Here is an 18108-nt window from a genome sequence, read left to right as displayed (position 1 = left end):
GGGACAGCTTTAATCAATTCATTTTTGGATTGTATCTTTTTAATAAGATGTTCTTGGCCTATGAATTTTTTGTTTACTTTTTGATCTCACCTGCATTTGAACAAATTTATATTCAAAATACTGTGTCCTTTATTATATTTAAGATGTATAGGACTTTTTTTTCTTTGAGGGGGATGTTAGTTCTAGAAGGTCTTGTAGGCCCTCATAGAACCGTTCACCTTCAGCTTCTTCAGCATTACTGGTCAGGGCATAGACTTAGAGTACTGTGATATTGAATGGTTTCTCTTGGAAATGAACAGAGATCATTCTGTTGTTTTTGAGATTGCATCCAAGTACTGCATTTTGGACACTTCTTGACTATGATGGCTACTCAATTCTTCTAAGGGATTCTTGCCCACAGTAATTATAGCAGACAGGAATTCAAAAGTAGGAAGTCAAAAAATGTGTGGAGTAACAGGCAAATTTGGCCTTGGAGTACAGAATGAAGCAGGGCAAAGGCTAATAGAGTTTTGCCAAGAGAACACACTGGTCATAGTAAACACCCTCTTTCAACAACACAAGAGAAGACTCTACACATGGACATCACCAGATGGTCAATACCAAAATCAGCTTGATTATATTCTTTGCAGCCAGAGATGGAGAAGCTCTATACAGTCAGCAAAAACAAGACCAGGAGCTGACTGTGGCTTAGATCATGAACTCCTTATTGCCAAATTCAGACTGAAATTGAAAAAAGTAGGGAAAACCATTAGACCATTCAGGTATGACCTAAATCAAATCCCTTATGATTATACAGTGGAAGTGACAAATATTCAGGGGACTAGATCTGATAGAGTGCCTGATGAACTATGGATGGAGGTTTGTGACATTGTACAGGAGACAGGGAGCAGATCATCCCCAAGAAAAAGAAATGCAAAAAGGCAAAATGGTTGTCTGAGAAGGCCTTACAGATAGCTGAGAGAGGAAGAGAAATGAAAGGCAAAGGAGAAAAGGAAAGATATACCCATTTGAATGCAGAATTTCAAAGAATAGCAAGGAGAGATAAGAAAGTCTTCCTCAGTGATCAATGCAAAGAAACAGAGGAAAACAATACACTGGGAAAGACTAGAGATCTCTGCAAGAAAATTAGAGATACCAAGAGAACACTTCATGCAAAAATGGACTCAATAAAGGACAAAAATGGTATGGACCTAACAGAAGCAGAAGATATTCAGAAGAGGTGGCAAGAATACACAGAAGAACTATACAAAAAAGATCCTTATGACCTGGATAACCACGATGGTGTGGTCACTCACCTAGAACCAGACATCCTGGAATGTGAAGACAAGTGGGCCTTAGAAAGCATCACTACAAACAAAGCTAGTGGAGGTGATGGAATTCCAGTTGAGCTCTTTCAAATCCTGAAAGATGATGCTGTGAAAGTGCTTCACTCAATATGGCAGCAAATTTGGAAAACTCATCAGTGGCCACTGAACTGGAGAGGTCAGTTTTCATTCCAGTCCCAAAGAAAGGCAATGCCAAAGAATGCTCAAATGACTGCACAACTGCACTCATCTCACACGCTAGCAAAGTAATGCTCAAAATTCTCCAAGGCAGGCTTCTACAGTGCGTGAACCGTGAACTTCCAGATGTTCAAGCTGGATTTAGAAAAGGCAGAGGAACCAGCGATCAAACTGCCAACATCCATTGGATCACCGAAAAAGCGAGAGTTTCATAAAATCATCTACTTCTGCTTTATTGACTATGCCAAACCTTTGACTGTGTGGATCACAACAAACTGTGGAAAATTCTGCAAGAGATGGGAATACCAGACCTCCTGACCTGCCTTCTGAGAAATCTGTATGCAGATCAAGAAGCAACAGTTAGAACTGGACATGGAACAACAGACTGGTTCCAAATTGGGAAAGTAGTACGTCGAGGCTGTATATTGTCACCCTACTCATTTAACTTATATGCAGAGTACATCATGAGAAACGCTGGGCTGGATGAAGCACAGCTAGAATCAAGATTGCCAGGAGAAATATCAATAACCTCAGATATGCAGATGACATCTTATGGCAGAAAGTGAAGAGGAACTAAAGAGCCTCTTGATGAAAGTGAAAGAGTTAGCTTAAAACTCAACATTCAGAAAACTAAGATCATGGCATCTGATCCCATCACTTCATGACAAATAGATGGGGAAACAATGGAAACAGTGGCTGACTTTTATTTTCTGGGTTCCAAAATCACTGCAGATGGTGACTGCAGCCATGTAAATTAAAAGACGCTTTCTCCTTGGAAGAAAAGCTGTAACTACCCTTTTAACCAACACCATATTAAAAAGCAGAGACATTACTTTGCCAACAAAGGTCTGTCTAGTCAAGGCTATTGTTTTTCCAGTATGGATGTGGATTATATATGGATGTGAAAGTTGGACTATAAAGAAAGCTGAGTGCTGCAGAATTGCTGCTTTTGAACTGTGGTGTTGGAGAAGACTCTTGAGGGTCCCTTGGACAGCAAGGTGATCAAACCAGTCCATCCTAAAGGAGATCAGTCCTGATTATTCACTGGAAGGACTGATGTTGAAGCTGAAACTCCAGTACTTTGGCCACCTGATGTGAAGAGGTGACTCATTTGAAAAGACCCTGATGCTGGGAAAGGGTGAAAGTGGGAGGAGAAGGGGATGACAGAGGATTAGATGGTTGGATGGCATCACCGACTCAAGGGACATGAGTTTGAGTGTACTCTAGGCATTGGTGATAGACAGGGAGGCCTGGAGTGCAGCAGTACATGGGGTCGCAAAGAGTCGGACACAGCTGACCTACTGAACTGAACTGATAGGACATTTTAAAGCCTTTATTTTGTTATGAAAAGAATAACATCATAATTTTAATTTCTAAATAAGCTTTAGTCTAAAAAGAAAAAAACGCTAAATGGTTATGTGAACTACCAGTGTTCCTGTTATTTTCAGCAATGTGCTAAATGCTTTATATACTTTACCTTATATACTTTTCTGAGTAGCCCTGCAAGGTGGATATTATTATTCCTATTTTCAAATGTGGAAATGTGTTCACATAGTTTAAATGAGGAAATATGTGGTCACATAACTTAAATGTGTTTCATATAGCTAAGCATGCAGAAATCGAAAGCAGCACGATGTTAATACATATCTGGTTTTTATATCATACCTTGTCATTATGCTCTTGATTGGCAAATGAAGAAAACTGTCTTGACAGAGACCTATTAAATTAACTTTTCCCTTTTAAGGGGCTTCCCTTGTGGCTCAGCTCGTAAAGAAAGAATCTGTCTGTAATGCGGGAGACCTGGGTTCAATACCTGGGTTGGGAAGATCCGCTGGAGAAGGGAAGGGCTACCCACTCCAGTATTCTTGCCTGGAGAATTCCATGGACTGTGTAGTCATGGGTTCCAAAAGAGTCAGACACGACTGAGCCACTTTGACTTTCCCTTTTAAAGTCTAAAAATAAAATAAAATTAAAAAAAAAAAAAAACCTTCAATTTTTTAACAATGGAACTTGAGGGAAACTTACTTAACAATAGAATTTTTAAATGTAAGTATGAATACATGTAAGCTTAAAGTTTTGATTTATATATAGTCACCAACAAAACAATTTCTTATACCATTTACTGTAAGAAAAAATAATTTTCTAGTTGGGAAATATTTCATTGAATTTTCCAATTATTATAATTCCTTTTGTAAAGTAAAAAATAAAAAACAGAATATGTATTTTAAAATAGAAACTAATAAAACCATAGCAGTTACTGCTCAGAGATATATAAGAGCATCCTCTGACCTAAAAGAACATACATTTCTGAGAAACTCTCCATTTCCCCCCACCATATAAGCTTCATTTTCTCTTATGAAATGAGAGAAGGTGAAATTATTTTATTTCTATCAAGCTATTGATTCATGTAAGAAATTGGTATATCAAACAATTATGGATTATACACATTAGGTGTATGAACCAGATTGAAAGTTATATATAAAAGTTAAGGTTAAGATAACATATAAAGTTGTATATGATGCCAGTTTTTTAATTATGTAAAGTGTTAATTCTTTGGCAAACAAAATTAAAAGCCATATAGTGACCTTGATGAAGAGGGAAGGTAGGACATGTATAAACTGGTTCACTTATGGAGCTGCTGCTACTGCTAAGTCGCTTCAGTCGTGTCTGACTCTGTGCGACCCCATAGACGGCAGCCCACCTGGCTCCTCTGTCCCTGGGATTCTCCAGGCAAAAACACTGGAGTGGGTTGCCATTTCCTCCTCCAACGCATGAAAGTGAAAAGTAAAAGTGAAGTCGTTGAGTCGTGTCCGACTCTTCACGACCGCATGGACTGCAGCCTACCAGGCTCCTCCATCCATGGGATTTTCCAGGCAAGAATACTGGAGTGGGGTGCCATTGCCTTCTCCTCACTTACAGAGAAATCCCAGCAATAAAAATAGAGAGCATGGAGAATACCTGAGTAGGCATAAATGCAGAAGACAATGACCTCAAGCAATACCCACATAACTGACCATAAACTGAATGCAAATCAAAAATGCAGTGTTGTAATGGGCTGTATAAAAAGCAACATAACCTTGTGAGACTTGGAATTTATCCTTCTACAACATTTTGCTCTGAGTATCATTTCTATACCATTTTATTTACCATACTTTAAAAAACAGGACTGGAATGGAAAGCTAAAAATAATTTAATTCGAAAAATAGCTCATGTAAAGAGAGATAAAATGAACTGGCCTAGTCAATAAAAGTGATTATTGAGAGATAAGACAAATTTATTATTTTTGTAAAAGGGATTTCCTCCAAGGCTTTTGCACTTTTTCCTGACACATAATGGAAGAATATAAGGTGCTTCCCCACCTCTTTTTCCCCCTCCTTCCTTAACTGAGGCTCATTTTCTCATACAACCTTACTGTTTTGACTGCCTCCTGGATCAACTAAGAGGGGAGAGAATATGGAGCATGTTGCTAAATGTTTCAGAACACAGAATTTTGGAGTCTAACAGACTAAATCCCATTCCAAGCTCTCAAACTTATGATCTGGGTGATTTGGTCGGTCTCAATGAGCCTTATTTGAAAGTGGAGACTGGTGTTTCCTGTAGAACCATGTTAAGGCCCTGTATCTGTGAAGTACTCAGCAGGGTAAGTACTAACTTACATGGTTAGTTAATACACATGGTAAGTCTCACTTATCCTGATGTGAGCATTTTAAATGTTTTTATAATAGTATGATAACAATTATTTCATATGGTACTTTACAGTACACTAAGTGCTTTCATTCTGATCCCAAAGAAAGGCAATGCAAAAGAATGCTCTAACTACCACACAATTGCACTCATCTCACACGCTAGTAAAGTAATGCTCAAAATTCTCCAAGCCAGGCTTCAGCAATATGTGAACCATGAACTTCCAGATTTTCAAGCTGGTTTTAGAAAAGGCAGAGGAACCAGAGATCAAATTGCCAACATCCGCTGAATCATCGAAAAAGCAAGAGAGTTCCAGAAAAACATCTATTTCTGCTTTATTGACTATGCCAAAGCCTTTGACTGTATGGATCACAATAAACTGTGGGAAATTCTGAAAGAGATGGGAATACCAGACCACCTGACGTGCCTCTTGAGAAACCTGTATGCAGGTCAGGAAGCAACAGTTAGAACTGGACATGGAACAACAGACTGGTTCCAAATAGGAAAAGGAGTACATCAAGGGTGTATATTGTCACCCTACTTATTTAATTTATATGCAGAACATCATGAGAAACGCTGGACTGGAAGAAACACAAGCTGGAATCAAGATTGCAGGGAGAAATATCAATAACCTCAGATATGCAGATGACACCACCCTTATGGCAGAAAGTGAAGAGGAACTCAAAAGCCTCTTGATGAAAGTGAAAGTGGAGAGTGAAAAAGTTGGCTTAAAGCTCAACATTCAGAAAACGAAGATCATGGCGTCCGGTCCCATCACTTCATGGGAAGTAGATGGGAAAACAGTGGAAACAATGTCAGACTTTATTTTTGGGGGCTCCAAAATCACTGCAGATGGTGACTGCAGCCATGAAATTAAAAGACGCTTACTCCTTGGAAGGAAAGTTACGACCAACCTAGATAGCATATTCAAAAGCAGAGACATTACTTTGCCAACAAAGGTCTGTCTAGTCAAGGCTATGGTTTTTCCTGTGGTCATGTATGGATGTGAGAGTTGGACTGTGAAGAAGGCTGAGCGCCGAAGAATTGATGCTTCTGAATTGTGGTGTTGGAGAAGCCTCTTGAGAGTCCCTTGGAGTGCAAGGAGATCCAACCAGTCCATTCTGAAGGAGATCAGCCCTGGGATTTTTTTGGAAGGCATGATGCTAAAGCTGAAACTCCAGTACTTTGGCCACCTCATGTGAAGAGTTGACTCATTGGAAAAGACTCTGATGCTGGGAAGGATTGGGGGCAGGAGGAGAAGGGGACGACAGAGAATGAGACGGCTGGATGGCATCACTGACTCGATGGACATGAGTCTGAGTGAACTCCGGGAGTTGGTGATGGACAGGGAGGCCTGGCATGCTGTGATTCATGGGGTCACAAAGAGTCAGACACGACTGAGTGACTGAACTGAACTGAAGTGCTTTCAATCATCATTCAATACTTAAGTTCCTGTTATATACCATGTTCTGAACAGTGGGGTAACAAAATAAATTTCTTCCTTCAAAGAGTCTTCTGTTGAGTAGAGACAAAGGGGAAGAGAAACTATTCAGTTCAAAGTTACAGAAGTGCATTTATGGAGGATTACATAAAATGTTTTGGCAGATGAAGGAGACCTCAGCTCTATCATGTGTAAGCAGAAGAGGGAAAGTCCAATGATCTCACAGGGAAAGGAAGAATCTTCCCAAAACTGTATTCACAATAGAAGTATGAAAAGTTCAAGGACAAATTCAAAAATGGTAGGACCAAGGCATTCCGTATAGAAGGGGACGTAGTTTTGAATGCATGGAGATATGAAAAGAATTTAGGTTCTTCTGGGAACTGCCAAGTATAGTACAAATGTACTGCTGCTGCTGCTGCTAAGTTGCTTCAGTCGTGTTCGACTCTGTGCGACCCCAGAGACGGCAGCCCACGAGGTGCCCCCATCCCTGGGATTCTCCAGGCAAGAACACTGGAGTGGGTTGCCATTTTCTTCTCCAGTGCATGAAAGTGAAAAGTGAAAGTGAAGTCGCTCAGTCGTGTCCAACTCTTTGCGACCCCATGGACTGCAGCCTTCCAGGCTCCTCCGTCCAATGGATTTTCCAGTCAAGAGTACTGGAGTGGGGTGCCATCACCTTCTCCATGGAATGATTCAAATCGAAGAATAATAGGGGATGTAGTCAGAAAAAAAGGCTGAGCCCAAATATGACAAGCCTTGGAGCCATGCCAAGGAGTTGAGCATGTCTTATGATCAATAGAAAGTCATTAAGAATTCAGTACATGTGTGTGGTAAGATCAGATTTTTAGTTTTAGAAAATTGGTCTAGCACTGAGAGAACTGAAAATTGACATAGAGTGAAATACAATCACATATGTTTTCACAGTAATCCTCTGAGTTTGGTAGAGCAGTTTTTCTCTGTTTTTCTGAGGAAAAAACTGCAAATCTGGTAAACTAAGTGATTTGTTATGGGTCCCCCAATAGTAGCATTAGTATTTGAATAATAGCAACGAATATTCATCTGTATTGATTATGTGTCAAACACTGTACAGAATGTTTAGAATATAAGATAGTTAGGCCTTCCAAAAATATTTGAAATAGGAAATACTGAGATAGGAAAATATTGTTTTAAAAACATTAAAAATGTTATCATCTCCATTGTAAACTCAGAAAACAGAAGTTTAAAAGACTGTGTAGCTTGATCAAGGTAGGCAACCTATAGTATAAACTAGCGTTTAGGAAACTACAGACCACAGGCCAGATCCAGTGCACTGCTTATTTTTGTGCAGCCCACAGTAATGTGATCATGAATGACTTGTATCTTTTTAAATAGATGAAAAACTCAGAAGGATAGTATTTTATGACATGTAAAAGTTAACTGAAATTAAGTGAATTTTGGTGTCCATGAAGAAAATTTTGTGTGGAAAACAGCTCTGCTCATTCATGTAGATGCTTCCAGACTGCTGCAGCGGAGTTAAAGATACAGTTACATCCAAGACATATAGCCCATAAATTCTGAAATTATTTACTATCTGGCCTCTTACAGAAAAGTTTGCTGACTCTGTATAAACTGTCAAACTCTCCAACTTCTGCTTGAGTTAAGTATTATTTTGTTCAAGAAATTATTTTTTATGCCAGCTATATCTGTCTTTAATAAGCTTTTCAGAATTTGGTGGGGATCATCATATTTTAATGCATTTTTACCAGAGGGTAGGAACCAATATAAAATCGAAGGAAGCATCAACATCAACTTACATAAACAAGTAAACGAGTTCCTTTTCCACTTACTCTGACAGCTACTTTATTGCAGAAAATGCAGAATCATTTAGTAAGCTTAAATAAAATCATGAAGTTCAGAACTTTGGTAGCTAATTCCTTTTGGGCCTGAATAAGGTTATTCCACAAACTATTTGCATCATATTATCTGATACCTAAGGAAAAAGACGGAGAAGGCAATGGCACCCTACTCCAGTACTCTTGCCTGGAAAATCCCATGGACGGAGGAGCCTGGTAGGCTGCAGTCCATGGGGTTGCTAAGAGTCGGACACGACTAAGTGACTTCACTTTCACTTTTCACTTTCATGCATTGGAGAAGGAAATGGCAGCCCACTCCAGTGTTCTTGCCTGGAGAATCCCAGGGACAGAGAAACCTGGTAGGAGGCCGTCTATGGGGTCGCACAGAGTTGGACACGACTGAAGCAACTTAGCAGCAGCAGCAGCAAGGAGAAAGAAGGGCTTCCCCAAAGGCTCAACAGGGAAGAATCTGCCTGCAGTGCAGGTTCCACAAGAGATGCAGGTTGATCCCTGGTTTGGGAAGATCTCCTGGAGGAAGGCATGGCAACTCTCTCCAGCACTCTTGCCTGGAGAATCCCATGGACGGAGGAGCCTGGCAGACTGCGGTCTCTGGGGCCGCACAGAGTCAGATAGCGCTGAGCGTGCATGCACATGTGCATCTGACATCTGAAAGTTCTGAACAACTCTGTTTCAGTGGAAACAGGCCCAGTCATTTGCACAGTCATTTGCACAGCCAGTCATTTGCACAGCATTGCTGTGAGGTGCATGGTGTTTACATCATAAAAGAGCGTTTTAGGTTGTGAAAGACCGAAGAACTTACATGGTAATACTTAACAAAGGATCACTTCAGTTCAGTTCAGTTGCTCAGTCATGTCCGACTCTTTGCGACGCCATGAATTGCAGCATGCCAGGCCTCCCTGTCCATCACCAACTCCCGGAGTTCACTCAAACTCACGTCCATTGAGTCAGTGACGCCATCCAGCCATCTCATCCTCTGTCGTCCCCTTCTGCTCCTGCCCCCAATCCCTCCCAGCATCAGAGTCTTTTCCAATGAGTCAACTCTTTGCATGAGGTAGCCAGAGTACAGAGTACCCTGGGTGTTCCTTCCAAAGAACACCCAGGACCGATCTCCTTTAGAATGGACTGATTGGATCTCCTTGCTGCCTCTTGAGAAACCTATATGCAGGTCAGGAAGCAAGAGTTAGAAGTGGACATGGAACAACAGACTGGTTCCAAATAGGAAAAGGAGTTCGTCAAGGCTGTATATTGTCACCCTGCTTATTTAGCTTATATGCAGAGTACATCATGAGAAACGCTGGGCTGGAAGAAGCACAAGCTGGAATCAAGATTGCCGGGAGAAATATCAATAACCACAGATATGCAGATGACACCACCCTTATAACAAAGGATATGAACAGCTAATTCTTAGGACTTTTATTGAGGAAAGTAGGAGTTTACTATTGCTTCTGTTATATGTAATGTACTTTGTCAGCTAACAAAATTCTAAGTAGGAATGTCCAAAAGAATTAAAAGGTAGTAAAATGCTGGTGCTGTTTTCCTAGTGTTTCTGTTTACCATTATCTATGTTCAGCAAGTAATATATCCTACACTCACATGATTCATTTATGCGTTCATTCATTCATTCATTCATGATGCAGATTCTTAAGGTTCTTCCAGTTCCAGCTCAGTACTGGGGGTTAAATTAACATGTGCCAAATTAAGATTCCCCTAAGGGATTTTACCCAAAAAAGCATTCACTTTCTCCAAAGTGTTCTACACTGCATTTTTCCATAATGGTTCTCAGAAAACTTGTTCAGTATACAAATTTAAGTTTAGAAATTCATGGTGTTTTTGAGAATGTTAAAAACTGAGAATTCCCAAAAGTTTCCTAACACGCAAGCCTTTTCCTGCACCTGCACCCCACCTCCATCAGGATCTAGTGTTCCACATAACAGTTAGGGCAATACTACCTTTTGAGGTAGGTCAGTCTTTATAATGCCCTGTTCTTACATTCCATAGGAAGTCAGTTTGCCTTTCTTCTGTTTTTCCAGTGGAGAGCATTACTTAGGGTCTGTCAGCCGCACAGTAACATAGAAATTGTGGCCCAGCCTGAGCCCCACAGGCCTGTCTCTACCTTCCAGGAGGTGTCAGAGTCGCCAGCTCAGCGTTAGAAACAGTTTCATTCCCAGGGAAATTATGACTATAAAATGATTACACATGCCACTCACAGGATAAAATCATAGATGCTGAAAACCCTGCCTTTTATATACTCTGATTTAAAACTACTAAAAATTACTATTTTTTTCTATGTGACTTTTTTTTCTTAAGGACTTACTCTGAAAGCAATGTTGTTAGCATTGTATTATTGAAAAACAATGAAGTAGTTCTCTCCCAAAATACATTTTAAGGAGTGGCTAGACATTCTTGACAGAACAGAGTCTTTCAAAATATTTATTGTTGGCAGGTTGTTTAATTTCCTGTTCTGAAATAGTTATTTTTTCAGGGTTGCATTACTCATAATGCCACTTTTATGTACATTAAACTTCTGATTTCCTCACATCTTCTTTTCTAAAGAGAATAGCTGTTCATTGACTTGGTTCAATATAGAAGAAGTTAGTTGGACCTTATGCACAAATAAGTTGGACCTTATGCATAAAGCTATTTCTCATCATGTGAAGTTTGCCTTCACATGTTTTATTATAGTGAAATTTGAATTGATATTGGCAAAATAGTTATCATGATTCACCTGGGGTTAATTTGGATGTTTTTTTTGTTGTTCTCTGGTGTTATTTTATTTTGTTATTTTCTTTGGTTTGTTGGCTAAGTGATACCTATTATCACCATTTGACTTTGTAAACAGCTTCTTTTACTTATTAGCATGTTGCCTTCTATTTGCTGTACATATATACTTTTAAGTCACTTTCCCTGGGGCCTAGGCATGAGTGTGAGTAATCACAATATATAGGTTTTTATATGTTTAATTTTAATAATTTCAAACTAAGTTGTTTATGTAATATGAAATATTTGAAGTCCTTCTAATGTATCTCTTTTTTTGCATTGAGCTCTTAGTATATTTATTAATAATTAATAAAATTTTAGTTTCATCCAAATATTTCTGCCCAGCAGGGTCTTATGCTTTTTCTGTTAAGATAAACATATTAAAGAGGGAGTTGTGCCATAAGAATTTAATTCAGTTAACAATATTTATGAAACTTCTGTCTGCATAAGATCTGCTGAGTGAGAATGACAAAGCACTTAGCTCTATTACTTTGGTCATTTATTTATTGGTTACCTAAGAGCAAGTCTATTTAACTTTTTTACAGGAGGTTTTAACATTTACCATGTACAAGATTTTGAGAAGTTAAATGTTAAGTAGCAGCTATGGTACTTTGCTTTTAAAACATTGTGGGTTTTTGCTGGGGAGATTTGTACCCTCACTTAAACATAAAGCCTACAACCAAAAGCAGGTTTGGAAGGATTTGGAAATATATACAAACACTAGTAAATTGATAGTGAATATTCAAAGAATCAACTTTCTATTATTCTTAGATTCTTGATTTAAAGAGAAGATTGCTTGGTGTTAAAATGAAGAGATATAAAGAAATCTTCTGAATAGAAAGTGATAGCATTATAAAACATTTCAGTGTGATGTTTTATTTTCATTTTTGAGCATAGAAGTTAGATGAAACAAAGCAAATATCAGGTGGCAGAGAAAGATAATTTAAGACCTTTCCTGGGATTATAAATAGACATTCAAAGATTCACATCATTTCAGTTCAACAAATATGTGATGTTTGTCTGCTCTTTGCTGAAGAATTTAAAGGCAATACCAAAAGAAAGCCTGCACTAGGTTACTAACTTTAGGAACGGCTAAGGTGTTATGAAAATTACAGGAATTTCTGAATCCTAAAGCTTTGCCATTTAAGCAGAATTGGAAAAGAGGGAAGAGATTAGGCAGTGACTAAAAATGGTTGAAAATTCTCTTTATACCAAGTTCCATATTTTTTCTGAGGCCCCACTCAGGATTCATTCTCTCCATTAATCCTTGTTAGGTTAATATATCCCAGAGTAGTAGTTTACTTTGATTTTGTAAAGTACTAATTTTTCCAGAAATTGCATTCTAAATATTTAATGTGTATGCTGTTTCCTAAACTAAACTATGGAGAAGGCAACGGCACCCCACTCCAGTACTCTTGCCTGGAAAATCCCATGGATGGAGGAGCCTAGTAGGCTGTAGTCCATGGGGTCGCTAAGAGTCGGACACAACTGAGCGACTTCACTTTCACTTTTCACTTTCATGCATTGGAGAAGGAAATGACAACCCACTCCAGTGTTCTTACCTGGAGAATCCCAGGGACGGGGGAACCTGGTGGGCTGCCATCTATGGGGTCGCACAGAGTCGGACACGACTGAAGTGACTTAGCAGCAGCAAACTAAATTATAAGTTTCAAAGATGATTATTCTTTTCCCTATTTGAATATATATTGAAATTCTTAAACTTTATAATTCCAGGGAGAATGTTAGCACATAAATGCTGGTAAATGAGTGGATGAGTAAGTGACAGAATCATCAATACAAACATAGAGAAAAAAATTAGAAAGATTCAAGGCAGATGGTTTTTCTATCTATTTAGATAATGTTTCTTCATAAAGAATACATTTTCTCATGTACATTTCTTATGTTATTGTTTAGAAATGAATGAGTTTTAAAGGGACTTAACTGATTTGTATCAAGGACTTAGAAAAGTTAGAACATTATTTTCATGTTTGTTTGAGTAATAGAGAGAAGGCTTGAAAAAGATAATCAAAATTCCATATGATACGACTCTTTTTTTTTTAATGTTTTAAATTTTTTCATGAAGCAAAAAATATTTTTATTTCTCTCTATCCTAGCACCATCCATGACATGTAGCAGATGGTAAAAAGCTGGGACTTTTCTTAAACTGATTTTACAGTTAGTAAGAATTAAAGAAAATGTATGCATATGTAGTCCTAAGATTTGAAGGTATGTGGATAAATAATACCTTCCTCTCCTAAATACATCATTGGATTCAGGTGTTGTTTATGTCCCTTTGATGATGGGGAAACTGATAGTCAGAATAATCTGCACTGTAGGGTCAGGAGCGCCTAGACAAGCTAATATTCAAATGCCAATTGTTCTTTTTTTTTCAACTGTACTACCTATGACAACTTTGCCACTTGCTTAACCAAGTTAGCATGAAAAATTTGCCATAAGTTTCTAATTTATCATTTGTAAAATTTTAGAATGAGTCCAACTTTGTCTTATGTTTCATTCTAACTCTAAACATAATCCATACTTTAAATAAAATTATATATTCAATAAATAACATTAATCCTAGATTTGAACTGGAATTATGAACTTCTGATGATTTTCTTTAAAAAATACATATTTCTGAGCTTCAGTCACTAAAAAATCCTAGAAGGAAAATGATAGATCATTTCTAGCACCCAGACTGTGGTCCCTAGTACCATCCCAGGTGGCTCAGTAGTAAAGAATCACCTACTAATGCAGGAGATGCAGGTATGATCCTTGGATTTGGAGGATCCCCTGGAGGAGGAAATGGCAACCCACTCCAGTATTCCTGCCTGGAAAAAATCTTATGCACAGAGGAGCCTGGCGGGCTATAGTCTGTGGTGTCACAAAGAGTTGGACAGGACTCAGCAAATGAGCATGCATGCAGGCACCATTTTTTCATTAAAGAATCTGAGGATCCTCAGAGTAATGACTGTCCTTTATTTCTGAGACAGCAGATAAACAAGATGAACTTACAGCATCTTGAGACACTAGAAGGAAAAAAAGCTTTTGAAGATGACTAGGGACATAAGACGGAGAAGGCAATGGCAACCCACTCCAGTACTCTTGACTGGAAAATCCCATGGATGGAGGGGCCTGGTGGGCTGCAGTCCATGGGGTCGCTAGGAGTCGGACACAACTGAGCGACTTCACTTTCACTTTTCACTTTCATGCATTGGAGAAGGAAATGGCAACCCACTCCAGTGTTCCTGCCTGGAGAATCCCAGGGATGGGGGAGCCTGGTGGGCTGCCGTCTATGGGGTCGCACAGAGTCAGACACGACTGAAGCGACTTAGCAGCAGCAGCAGCAGGGACATAAGAGAATCAGTTAGGTCATGCAGTCGTGCCCGACTCTTTGCAACCCCATGGACAGCACACCAGGCTTCCCTGTCCATCACCATCTCCTGGAACTTGCTCAAACTCATGTCCATCGAGTTGGTGAGGCCATCCAACCATCTCATCCTCTGTCATCCCCTTCTCCTCCTGCCTTCAGTCTTTGCCAGCATCAGGGTCTTTTCCAGTGAGTCAGTTCTTCACATCAGATGGCCAACGTATTGTAGCTTCAGCTTCATCAGTCCTTCCAATAAATATTCAGGACTTATTTCCTTTAGAATTGACTGGTTTATCTACTTGCAGTCCAAGGGACTCTCAAGAGTCTCATCCAACACCACAGTTCAAATGCAGCAATTCTTTGACTAGACAGACCTTTGTTGGCAAAGTAATGTCTCTCTTTTTTATCATGCTGTCTAGGTTGGTCATAGCTTTTCTTCCAAGGAGCTAGTGTCTTTTAATTTCATGGCTGCAGTCACCATCTGCAGTGATCTTGCAGCCCAAGAAAATAAAGTCTCTGACTGTTTCCATCGTTTCCCCATCTATTTGCCATGAAGTGATGGGACTGGATGATATGATCTTCTTTTTTTTTTTGAATGTTTAGTTTTAAGCCAGCATTTTCACTGTCTTTCACTTTCATCAAGAGGCTCTTTAGTTCTTCTTTGCTTTCTGCCATAAGGGTGGTGTCATCTTCATATCTGAGGTTATCAATATTTCTCCTGGCAATCTTGATTCCAGCTTGTGCTTCATCCAGCCCGGCATTTTGCATGATGTACTCTGCATATAAGTTAAATAAGCAGGGTGACAATATACAGCCTTGACATACTACTCCTTTTCCTATTTGGAACTAGTCTGTTGTTCCATGTCCAGTTCTAACTGTTGCTTCCTGACCTGCATACAGATTTCTCAGGAGGCATGTAAGGTGGTCTGGTATTCCCATCTCTTTCAGAATTTTCCACAGTTTATTGTGGTCCACATAGTCAAAGGCTTTGGTGTAGTCATTAAAGCAGAAGTAGATGTTTTTCTGGAACTCTCTTACTTTTTCTGTGATCCAGTGGATGTTTGCAGTTTGATCTCTGCTTCCTCTGCCTTTTCTAAATCCACCTTGACCATCTGGACATTCTTGGTTTACATACTGTTGAAGCCTCACCTGGAGAATTTTGAGCATTACTTTGCTAGTGTGTGAGATGAGTCAGTTGTGCAGGAGTTTGAACATCCTTTGGCATTACCTTTCTTTGGGATTGGAATGAAAACTGATGTTCCCCGTCCTTTGGCCAGCACTGTGTTTTCCAAATTTCCTGGCATGTTGAATGCAGCGCTTTCACAGCATCATCTTTAGAATTTGAAATAGCTCAAGTGGAATTCCATCACCTCCACCAGCTTTGTTTGTAGTGATGCTTCCCATGGCCCTAGGGATGCTTCCTAAGATTAGATACATGTAGAAACAAAACCCTCAGGGGCCAAATTAATGAGTTCCCACTGCACAAAAATTGACAATTTGAACACCAATAAAATCATGGTTACATTACATTGAAACACATTGAATATGTTTAAATCTACGAGTTCATAATGATACTTCAAAAATAGGTAGTCACTGATCACCTTTTCAATATAACAGGAAAAAAATTCATTGTTCTAAAAACACATAAATAAAGGGAAATTAGATAGCATTTATCTAGCCTTTCCTCCCTCCGTGGTAATCATATGATTGATAAGTGGAATTTCCTCTTTAGAGAGATGTTTCTGTTTGGAAATGAAGAAGAAATAATGTAATTAGATCATCATTTTGTAATCTTAAATATAAACAAGATTTATATCATCATCAATGGCACCTAATATCTATGGGAATTTGCTTTATGTTTCAGGGAACTCAAACAGGGGCTCTGTATCAACCTAGAGGGGTTGGATGGGGAGGGAGATGTAAGAAAGGTTGAAGAGAGGGGGGACATATGTATACCTATGGCTAATTCATGTTGAGGTTTGATAGAAAACAACAAAATTCTGTAAAGCAGTTAACCTTCAAGAAAAAATGAGAGAGACAGCCACACTTTATTTGTTCTTGAATGAAGTATACACTATTACCTATGCAATGTTTTTACCAAAAATTTAATCTGAATCTGAACTCACCTCCAGATCCCCTTTACAAGAATAAAGAGAACAAAAGAACAAGATACCTCGGGGATGTAGCCAACAAAAGTTAGAATATGGGAAACTCTTTGGTATAGTACTTTAGCAAACAAATTGCAAAGAATAAAAGAGGGAAAACTTGTAAATTCAGGAGATGTAAGAGACATAGCAAACCACAAAATGAAGGCTCTGTTTGAACCACTGTTCTTAGAAAAAAATCTTTTTAAAAGTATGGGTTAATGAGCTAATGGATATAAGGTGATATTAAGGAATTATTGTTAATATTTTTATGTGATAATATTGTGATTATATTTTATTTATAGACATTTTAATATTTAAGGTGAAATTTTTTGTGTAGGATTTGGTTCAAAATACTGTAATATTTGTTGCTGGGGGAAGGTTGTAAATGAAATACAATGAGTTGATAACTGTTGCAGCTGAATGATGGGGTTTATTATGCTAATCTTTAAACATTTTATAATAAAATGTTAAATAAATCATATTATTTGGGAGGGTTTTATGTTTATATCTTTGGTTATCTACTAATCTGCTTCAACACAGTATATTGCTGTATTTTAAAACAAAATTAATTCTTTTAAACAGGCTGCATACGGTCCGTATTCCCCTGATGAGTGCATATCTTTGCCTGTTTACACAAGTGCTGAGAGGGATCGTGTGGTGATCAATGTCAACATCCCATGTGGAGGCAACCAAGACCAGTGGATTCAGTGTGGAGCAGCTCTGTTTCTCAAAAATCAGTAGAACCTAATGTCAATAAAAGCTGCCTTAGCAAGAAGAAACATTTATTAATTAAGCTTTGAATAAAATATGTAATGAGTCATGGCTCACAATATTAGCATATAGTTGTCCTGTGTTGTTTATCTCGAGTTTTTACTTTAATGGATAATGATAGCACCTTGTACCTTTTAAAGTAATAACTTAAGTCAATGTTAGAATAGAGTATTCCTTATATAATACAATAAGTCCCCTACATACAATCAGGTTCCATTCTGAGAGTGCATTTGTAAGTCCAGTTGGTTCATAAGTCCAACAAAGTTTGCCCAGGCTACCCACTCCAGTATTCTTGGGCTTCCTGGGTGGCTCAGACGGTAAAAGAATCCGCCTGCAACATGGCAGACGTGGGTTTGATTCCTGGGTTGGGAAGATCCCCTGGAGGAGAGCATGACAATCCTCGCCAGTATTCTTGCCTGGAGAATCCCATGGACAGAGCCTGGCGGCCATGGGGTCAAAAAGAGTCAGACACGACTGAGCGACTCAGCGCACAGCACAGGTCCCCAACTAACACAGTCTGCTATATAGTACTGTACTGTGATAGGCTTATAATACTTTCACACAAATAATACATAAAAACAAAACAGAG

General features: G+C 38.8%; 1 protein-coding gene across 1 annotated transcript in view; it reads left to right on the top strand.

The window, feature by feature from the left end:
• DYNC2H1 (dynein cytoplasmic 2 heavy chain 1) overlaps window positions 1-17583 on the top strand; it is a 406508-nt gene extending 388925 nt beyond the window's left edge. Inside the window, exon 89 of the mRNA XM_055547490.1 lies at window positions 17331-17583. Within this exon, the coding sequence (XP_055403465.1) occupies window positions 17331-17489 (159 nt within the window). The 3' untranslated portion in view covers window positions 17490-17583. The remainder of the gene's footprint in view (window positions 1-17330) is intronic.
• Window positions 17584-18108: the final 525 nt, after the last annotated feature.

This window comes from Bubalus kerabau, chromosome 15, assembly GCF_029407905.1.
Source record: "Bubalus kerabau isolate K-KA32 ecotype Philippines breed swamp buffalo chromosome 15, PCC_UOA_SB_1v2, whole genome shotgun sequence".
Classification (NCBI taxonomy): Eukaryota; Metazoa; Chordata; class Mammalia; order Artiodactyla; family Bovidae; genus Bubalus; species Bubalus kerabau.
Note: the sequence above shows the minus strand (reverse complement) of the source record. Positions and strands in the feature narration are given on the sequence as shown.